The sequence below is a fragment of the Talpa europaea genome, assembly GCF_964194135.1.
Source record: "Talpa europaea genome assembly, chromosome: 16".
NCBI lineage: Eukaryota > Metazoa > Chordata > Mammalia > Eulipotyphla > Talpidae > Talpa > Talpa europaea.
In genome coordinates, this window is record NC_140084.1 from 39,587,105 (window position 1) to 39,596,883 (window position 9,779).

Genomic DNA, 9,779 nt, shown 5'->3' on the forward strand with positions numbered 1-9,779 from the left:
ATGCCTTGGGTGCCTTGGATGCCACACCCCTTGATTGAGGATGCCTTCCTCCATGGGCTCCACCTAGGCTCAGCCATTCTCTTCCCTGGTGCTTCCATCCCATTCCTGACCTAGAATGGCTCTTTCCCGGCATACATGTCCCTCCCAGTGCCGGGATCACCTCACACCAGTGAAGCCTGGCTTGTCTCTGTCAACTGCCCTCTCACACCTGAGCAGCCTGAAATCTCCAGCTCAGCCTGTTCTGTGCCTCAGAGCCCCCAGCATCTTCTGCAAAGTGGCACGATGAGAAAAGACAAGCCACCCCCCATCCCTCCGCCCCACGGAGCCCTTCTTAGGGAGCACAGCGCACCATGGTGAGAGGGTACAGTGGTCGTTTTTATTCACAAATCTCAGTACAGCCCCTTTAGGGGACCAGATAACTATGGCTCCCGTCCCCTCCCCCACCCCCAGCTCCTCCAGTCATTTCAGCTGATAGAACCACAGGAAGGTCAGTCTGCTCAGCAAGGCCGGTGCATCAATTTAGGGAATGATGTTGGCGACGCTCTGGAAGAGAACAGGAGACGAAGTGAATGCAGGGCGCAGGGGTCCTGGAAGACCGAGACCTCTGCCCTCACTCCCTGGAGACACAGAGAGCCTGGCTGCTCGGGCCTGGGAACCTCTGTGTTCTGAGGAACATCTGGAGGAAGATGCGGGGTGGGGGCCCAGAGGTGCCGGGGATGGGGAGTGAGGGGGACCTGTAGGAACCGAGAAACCTGGTCCATTTGCCTCCAGGGCCCAGGAATAAACAAGGTTGTGCCCGTGGGCTCCGGACTGTTTCTAGGGTTGCCGCACGCCCCCACTCTTTGTCCCCCTCTCAGGCAGCTGGTGTGCTCAGTGCAAACAGGAGCTAGGACTTTGCACACCAGCAGTCCACTTGAGTAGGGGGCAGCTGAGGGGGCAGCTGAGGGGCAGACTGTCAGCCAGGGAAGGGACAGGCTCTAAGGGTTCCCACCACTGCACAGGGCTGCGGCAGGCGAGACAGCGCCACAGCGGGCAGGAGGGATGCCTGGGAGGTGATGAGGAGAGGAGGTGGGTGCAGGGAAGGGTGATTTCAGCAGCTCCCGTTTCCCAGATGCCCCAGGGCCCTTGGAGGTCCCTCCTGCCAGCTCGTGTTTGCCTTGGTGGGAACGGAAGGCATGCAAAAGATGAACACCGGATATGTCAGTAAAGACAAGGTGAAGAAAAGAGCAGGCCTAGAAGACGGGTTAGAGGGTGTCTGCCTAGGCTGAGAGTCTGTCTGGGTGCCATGGTCTGCGAACAGACAGTGAGAAGGGGGTGTGAGACTCTCCCAAGACTGAGCAGAGCATAGAATCCACGTGGGCACTTACCCGCCACAGAGCTGGAAAGTTGATGAAGGGCTTGTTGGCCGAAGCCTGGAATTCAAGGACAGGAGAGTCAGTCAGCACGACCCATCCCACCACCCCCTTAGGAGGACCCCAGCAGGGCTCCACTCCCCCTGGGACTTACTCCAGATGTTAATGTTGTGGTTGCGCCCCCTCCGTGCTGGCCGGTGTATCCGCCTTGATGACCGCCCTGTGGGTGAAGTGCAGGCCGTCATTACAACCCCTCAGTCTTTGGGGGCTCTCCCAAGTCTCCTTTTCCCCGGCTACCTGCTCCCCTCTAGGGTGAATGGGGCTGAGGTGGGAGGCAGAGGCTAACCTCTGCCCTCAACTCTGCTTGAGATGGGAAGAACCATGGGGAAAGATGTCTGCCCTCACCCCCCCACTGACCTGTCTTCCTCTATTTCCCTTTATTTCAGTTAGTGAGATCCTCCCAGTCACTGAGAAGGGGGCCTGACTGCAAAGAACCTAAAAGTAGCCACGCAGATACCAGGACCTTAGCCTTGACCTCAAATGCACCCCTCTATACATGCCACTCTCTCACTCAGGTGGATCCCTGGCCATAATCCTGTCTCCAGATACTCAGCAGGGCCTCCCCACTACTACCATAGATTTCAAATCCCATAACAAGCCACCCACTCCTGGCCTCTCACAGTCTGTCCCAGGGGCCTCTCTCCTCCCCTGCACGCTTTCTGCATGGCCGGTTCCCCACCCTAATGCCCCCCAGCCTGGCTCCCCACCCTGCAGCCTATGCAGCTTTGGGCTTTGAGGCCTGCGCCAGTCCTCAAGATGGCGTCCCAAAGACTCCTCAGGGAGATTAGAGCAGGGGCTGAGGCGGGCCAGGGTCACCCTTCTCCTGTCCCCATAATCCCCGACTTGGCGCCTGTTCTACTATGAATGTCACCGCTGGCTTCTCCCGGCTTCCCGGGTCTGTTCCTGGCACAGAAATGGGGATCCCAGATCCTCCAGGAGGTCTCCTCTGAGGAAGCAGTGAGCGAGAAGAAAAAGAACGCTGACTTGCTTTTCACCAAAGCTGTGCGCCAGCCACCTGACCTTGGCAAACCCCCTCAGACCTCACCGAGCTTCTGTTTCCTTATCTAAGAATCAAGGAGTCAGCATCCTCACCCAGACTACCTCACAGGCTTGTTATGAAGATGAAACAGACCCGGACTTATCTCCAAAAGCTAGTCCTCAACCTCATGCTGTGCTCTGGGCTTGTTCAACACCCCTCTGCGCTAGAATAGTCTTGGCCTCTGCAACCATCTCCCGTTCACCAAGAGAAGCTTCCTGTGCCTCTCTTTATTTTTTATTTTTTTTTAAAGATTTATTTATTTATTTATGCAAGCACTGGGTACAGTCAGAAGTGCAGGAGGGTGAGAGAATTCACCAGAGCCAGAGGGGAGAGCAGAGCAGGCAGAAGGACCGAAGTACACTGCTGAGGGGAGCAGCGGGTGCAGCAGGAGAGGTCTGCGCACCAAGCGGGACCCTCGCCTGGTGGCCGGGGATTGAACCGGTGCTGCAGAGGCTGCAGGCAGCTTCGCAACCCAGCACTCAACCACTGCACCACCAGGGAGACCCGTGTGCCTCTCTTTATACCTTCTCCACTAAGCGGGCAGCTGCTCAAGAATGGGACTGGGTGCCTTTCGCATTGTATGATACGGGGCTTTGCGATTAAGACAACGTAAACCTCCCCACCAGCTCCTTTGTAAGGGACATGAGGAAGAAGAAGGAGGACACAGTTACGAAGCCCTCCAAGCTTCTTTTACCGCATGAGCTCCACAAATGGCCCCCAGTGTAACCTCTCCCTCCCCCAGCCCCTTTACCCCAGTTCCCCACCCCTGTTCACCTACATTCAGCAGCTGGTTGGCCTCCTTGCCGGCTTGGTGGACCCCATTATGAAAATTCTGCTGCAACCTGTCCGCCTCCTTCCCGGCCTGGCCAGCAGCCTGGTGGACACCTTGGCCAAGTTTCTCCGCTTCCTTTCCAGCCTGGCCAGCAGCTTGGTGGACCCCTTGGCCAAGTTTCTCTGCCTCCTTCCCGGCCTGGTTGACCCCATCATGGAACCCTTGGACCATTTTGTCCGCATCCTTTCCGGCCTGTTCAACAGCATGGTGAACCCCCTGGCCAAATCGCTCCACCTCCTTCCCAGCCTGGTTGAACCCAGGATGGACCCCTTGGATCACTCTGTCCCCCTCTCTCCCAGCCTGTCCTGCAGCATAGTGCACCCCCTGACCGAACTTCTCTGCCTCCTTCCCAGCCTGGTTAACTCCTTGATGGACGCCTTGGATCACTCTGTCGCCCTCTTTCCCAGCCTGCCCTGCGGCATGCTGCACCCCCTGACCAAACTTCTCTGCCTCCTTCCCAGCCTGGTTAATCCCATGGTGCATCCCCTGGCCAAACTGCTCCACCTCCTTCCCAGCCTGGTTGAACCCAGGATGGACCCCTTGGACCACTCTGTCCCCCTCTCTCCCAGCCTGCCCTGCAGTGTATTGCACCCCCTGACCAAACTTCTCTGTCTCTTTCCAGGCCTCATTAACACCATGGTGCATCCCCTGGCCAAACTTCTCCACCTCCTTCGCAGCCTGGTTGAACCCAGGATGGACCCCTTGGATCACTCTGTCCCCCTCTTTCCCAGCCTGCCCTGCAGCATAGTGCACCTCTGAGCCAAATTGGTTCCCTACCTGGTTGAATCCAGGATGGACCCCTTGGACTACCCTGTCCCCCTCTCTCCCAGCCTGCCCTGTAGCATGGTGGATCCCATGGCCAACTTTATCTGCCTCCTCCCCAGCCTGCCCAGCGGCATAGTGGATCCCATGGCCCAACCTCCCTCCCCCGTTCCCAGCCTGCCCAGCAGCATGGTGGATCCCCTGGCCCAACTTCCCTGCTGCATCCCCAGCCTCCCCTATAGCATGGTGGACCCCCTGGCCCAACTTTCCTCCCTCATTCCCAGCCTGCCCTACAGCATGGTGGATCCCCTGGCCCAACCTTCCTGCCTCATGCCCAGCCTGCCCTATAGCATGGTGGACCCCCTGGCCCAACTTCCCTCCCTCATTTCCAGCCTGCCCAGCAGCATGGTGGATCCCCTGGCCCAACTTCCCTGCCGCATCCCCAGCCTGCCCTATACCATGGTGGACCCCCTGGCCCAACCTCCCTCCCTCGTTCCCAGCCTGCCCAGCAGCATGGTGGATCCCCTGGCCCAACCTTCCTGCCTCATGCCCAGCCTGCCCTATAGCATGGTGGACCCCCTGGCCCAACTTTCCTCCCTCATTCCCAGCCTGCCCAGCAGCATGGTGGACCCCCTGGCCCAACTTCCCTGCCGCATCCCCAGCCTGTCCTATAGCATGGTGGACCCCCTGGCCCAGCCTCCCTCCCTCGTTCCCAGCCTGCCCAGCAGCATGGTGGATCCCCTGGCCCAACCTTCCTGCCTCATGCCCAGCCTGCCCTATAGCATGGTGGACCCCCTGGCCCAACCTCCCTGCTTCACTTCCTGCCTGGTTCACCCCATGATGTACCCCCTGAATCACTTTGTCTGCCTCCTTCCCAACCTGTCCAGCGGCGCTGTTGACCCCATGGGCAAACTTCTCTGCTTCCTTTCCGGCTTGTCCAGCACCATTGTTGATCCCATGGGCTACCTTGTCCAAGCCGTGGTTGAGCCCCTGGACACCCTTGTCCAGCTCCTTGCCGCTCTGGCTCCCCACGTTGCCAAGTCCACTAAAAACTTTCTCCACTTCTCTTCCAGCTTGAGTGATTCCATTGTTGAGGCCTTCCAGGGCCCTGCCCACTTCTCTCTCTGCACTGGTCAGCCCTCGGTTGATGCCTTCAATGACCTTCTCCAGGGGGTCATCTTTGGCTGCCCATCCAGGCAGAGCCCCCAGTAGCAATAGGAGGCAGCAGGAGCTGACCACACTGGCAAGACGCATGTTGTTGGAAAGGTTGTGAGGATGCAGAGAGGAGGCAGGGAATCAAAGCTGCTATTTATCCTCCGCCTCTCTGCCTAGCCCCACCCCTCATGACTCAATTGCCCCTGTAAGGCACTGACTTGGTCCCTAGTCAGGGAGGTGTTTCCCAGAGAGATTTGGGTTGAGCAATGAAGAGGAGGAGGAAGAGAGGATGAGTCATGCATGGAGAAGACTCACATGGCACCTGTACTCCTTCTCAGCTCAGGCTCTCCACCCCAGAGCCCAGATGTCTGCCCTTCCAACCACCGCCTCTTTTCATTCCTCACCCACTAGCCGGGCCTCCTCTCTTCCAACCCCGCCTTCAATCAGCCTCCATCCCTGTGGTCCAGCCTGGTTCTTCAACATCTTCACCCTACTCAGAAGATCTCAGAATCCAACTAACCCAGCAATGAGAGCCTAGAAAGATGGGGAGGGTCATCAGGAGAAGGGAGAACTCCAAGGTTGTCATCAGGCCTTGTTCTTACCATTTTCTCTCTCTCTCTCTCTCTCTCTCTCTCTCTCTCTCTCTCACTCCCTCCCCCCTCCAGCCATAGGGATACAGGTCTTCTCCCTGGGCCTCAAACACACCGAGCTAATTCCTGCCTCCTGGCCTTTGCATTTCCTGCTCTCTCTACCTCGGATGCAGAGCTCAGTCTTCACACGATTGGCTCCTTCTATTCTTGGCTCAAATGTCACCTTCTCAAAAAATAAACAAACAAGCAAAACTACTTCCCTAGCCATTCCCTAGTTATACTTTGTGATATCACCCTTTTGTTTTATAGCTCTTCCCCCAAATTGTCTTTTGATTGTCTGTCTCACCTACTAGGTTGTAAAGTTCCAGAGGACAGGGCCCATGTCTGTGTTGGTCACTGCTATATCCCTAGCTTCTAGAACATTGCCTGGGGCTTAGTGAATATTTACAGGTTGAACCAACAGGTGGATTAGAAAAGAGAGCCCAGGCCCCAGTCTCATAGGGTGCTGGAGGGAAGGGTGTTGGGGTCGCCAGAGTAGACTAGGGACTCTCGGGGGAGGGCTGCGGCTTGTTTGGGGAGCCGAGAATCACACTCTCCTCGCACAATCCTTGCCTCCTGCCTCCCAGCCCTTGGGCAAGGGCAGGGGGCTGATTGCCATGAGCTGGGACAGACGCAGAGTCTCCTGAAAAGCCGGTTGAGGCAGCCCTGGGGAGGGGCCGAAGACCCAGGGCAGCAGGAGACTCAGTCAGAACCTGGGCTGGGGGCCAAGAGCTTACCCTCCTGCCCACCTCCCCCTGGGGCCTCTTGAGTCCGGACCTGAAGCCCCAAGCGAGGACGTACTGGCCCAGGCTGGTGGGGGAAACAATTGAGCGTGTGGCCTGGGCATGGAGAGGGCCTTGGAAGGAGGGCCGGGTGGCGGCTGGCAGGCCTGGGGTAGCAGACCTATCTGGCGCTAATTTAGAGGGAGGCTGAGAACAGAACGGGAGTCAGTGGGTGGATACATTTGGGTGCAAGGGTGAAAGATATTTGGGTTTTGGTGCCAAAGGGAGAGACAGAGAGGGGCGTGGAGGTGGGGTTGCTGGTGGGAAGGCCAGTCAGGAAGGAACGCAGTGCAGGGTGTGGGCAAGCGGGGGTGGCTAGGTATGTGTGTAGGTGTCCAGGTGTGGTGAGAATCTGCACGTGTTTTCGGGTTTTGCTCAAACAAAGGCAACAAGGCCCACTCCCCTTGGGGGGCCCAGGGTTCCACCCTCGAGCCTGGACACTTGGCTCCACCCAGGCCCCGAGACCCAGGAGCTTCTGCCTTCTCCAGTCTCTGCTTACCAAGGTGACTAAGTGGTGCCACCTCTCCAAGCTTGAGCTCATCGAATCTGTTTCCCAGTTTCATGGTCCAGGAACACGGCCAAATGCCTGGGCAACTTCAGGTGTGGCTTTTCTACCCCTGTCCAGTGCCTAAACGAGGGAGTTTCCCAGGCCAGGCGATTGCTGGGTGGAAGGGGTGAGTGGTGAGCTTCAGAATCCTAATCCTCCCTGAGATTGAGAGGTGGGGCATCTTTATCTATCTTCTCTTTTCCTCTCCGTGCTTTGCTCCAACTCCCGCCAGCCTCAGCCCCTCTCCTCGGTGCTCCATTTGCCGAGACTGATTTGGAACTTTGGCATCTAAACCCATCTAAACTTTGGCATGAGATTGGCCCAGAACTGCCTTGCTTGGCCATCTTCTGCTGGTTCGGGGAAAGAGACTGTGTTGGTTTCCCTCTGTGAGTCCAGGTAGTTTCACTAGTCCAGGCCTCAAGGCTCCCCCAAAGCACTCCCAAGAAAGAAGTGGGTGCCTTGCCAATCCCAGGACCCCAGAGCACACACCTTAACCAGAAATCGGTATACCGGGCTTCCCATCTCTGCTTGGGATCTGCAAGCTTTCCTAGAGACTGTCGAATATTTGCTCCCTGTGCATCTACAAATGTCACCCAGCAGCCACCCAGATCGGATGGGATTCAGTCCCTGGGAGGCGAGATTTTTTTTTTTTTTAAAGATTCATTTTTATTTTATTTATACAAAAACTGGGGTACAGGCCAGATGCGCAAGAGGGTGAGAGGATTCACCAGAGATAGAGCAGGGACCAGAACAGGCAGACTGACGAAATACACTGCTGAGGGGAGCAGTGGGAGAGACACGAGAGGTCTGCTCGCAACGTGGGTTGCTCCGAAACTGGCACTGCAGAGGCTGCGGACAGCTTCACAGCGCTACGCTCTACTGCCTGCGCCACCAGGGAGGCCCCTAGATTTTAACTCTTTCTGTTTCTCCACTTGTTACTGGTCTACTCAGACCTGCCATTTTTTTTTTTGGTTTTTGGTTTTGTTTGTTTTTTTTTAAAGATTTATTTATTTATACAAGTACTGGGTACAGTCAGAAACGCTGGAGGGTGAGAGAATTCACCAGAGCCAGAGCGGGGAGCAGAGCAGGCAGAAGGACCGAAGTACACTGCTGAGGGGAGCAGCGGGCAGCAGGAGAGGTCTGCGCGCCATGTGGGACCCTCACCTGGGCGGCCGGGGATCGAACCAGCGCTGCAGAGGCTTCCGGCAGCTTCACAACCCAGCGCTCAACCACTGCGCCACCGGGGAGACCCCGGCCATTTGTTTTTATCAGTTAGTTTTGTTTTCATTTCTGTTTTTGTTTTTTAAGATTTATTTATTCATGCATACAAGAACTGGGGTACAGGCCAGAGGTGTGGGAGGGTGAGAAGATTCCCCAGAGACAGAGTGGGGAACAGATCAGGTAGACTGACTGAAATACACTGCTGAGGGGAGCAGCAGGGGAGTCAGGAGAGGTCTGCTGCGCCATATAGGAATCTCCCTGGCCGTGCAGGATCGAACCCGCACTGCAGAGGCTGCGGACAGCTTCACAGCACTGTGCTCAACCACCTGTGCCACCAGGGAGGCCCTTGTTTTGTTTTTGGTTTTGTTTTAATGGTGTAGAAGCCTATTCAGGGACCTGGAAAGATGGTCGCAGAATACAGTTAGAGGGGTGGGGGCAAAGTAAAAATGGTATTTACAGGTGTATATTTACAGTATGATTTGTTTTAGTTTCTTAATCACTTAAAAATATCAAAGCATATCAGCTGATGTTTCCACATACTCAAAACATGTGCTTCAACTCAGACTAAGGCAAATATAGTCAGAGCCCCCAAATCCTGGGAAGGCTTTCTGGACCATGTAGCTTCCAAGAATCACTATCTGTAGGTAAGGCAGCAGTTTCCCTCCTGCCTTTCCTGTATTGTGTTGATAAAGCTGCAGTTCTGAGTCTGAATTTCTCCTCTTTGTTTACTCTTTTAGCTTATACAAACGCAGAAAGCAAACTCGCCTGGGTCAGTCTGTCTGTCCTCTTCCTCCCAAGAACTGGCATCATCTTATATATTGTTCCAAGCATGACATTTTATTTTTATTTTTTTTAATATTGTTACATAGCCAGCACAGTTAACTTGTTCACAACCTCTTTTTTTTTTTTAAGCTTTATTTATTTATACAAGCACTGGGTACAGTCAGAAGCACAGGAGGGTGAGAGAATTCACCAGAGCCAGAGCGGGGAGCAGAACAGGCAGAAGGACCGAAGTACACTGCTGAGGGGAGCAGCGGGCGGCAGGAGAGGTCTGAGCACCATGTGGGACCCTCACCCGGAGGCCAGGGATCGAACCGGCACTACGGAAGCTGCGGGCAGCTTTGCAGCCCAGCGCTCAACCGCTGCGCCACCAGGGGAGGCCCCCAAGCATGATGTTTTAAGGGGTAGTTACTTTGTCCTTGAAAAATTATATCTGAAATTTTTTTACCTTTTGATTTGCATCCACTGGATCCTTTATCTTTTTTTTTTTTTTTAATACAAGCACTGGGCACAGTCAGAAATGCAGAATGGTGAGAGAATTCACCAGAGCCAGAGCAGCGAGCAGACAGGCAGAAGGACTGAAGTACACTGCTGAGGGGAGCAGCGGGCGGCAGGAGAGA

The 9,779-nt window shown here is 55.5% G+C and overlaps 1 protein-coding gene across 2 annotated transcripts; it reads right to left on the bottom strand.

The window, feature by feature from the left end:
• Positions 1-519: 519 nt before the first annotated feature.
• SBSN (suprabasin) lies at positions 520-5,299 on the bottom strand (the record flags this gene model as incomplete). Of its 2 annotated transcripts, XM_084257152.1 has the most annotated exons (5): positions 520-543; positions 1,368-1,412; positions 1,507-1,572; positions 3,230-3,475; positions 4,925-5,299. In XM_084257152.1, 5 exons carry the CDS (start codon positions 5,297-5,299, stop codon positions 520-522), a joined length of 756 nt encoding a protein of 251 aa, XP_084113278.1. The 2 variants fall into 2 exon arrangements, with proteins under 2 accessions (XP_084113278.1, XP_084113277.1); XM_084257151.1 differs by having other exon boundaries at positions 3,230-5,299.
• Positions 5,300-9,779: the final 4,480 nt, after the last annotated feature.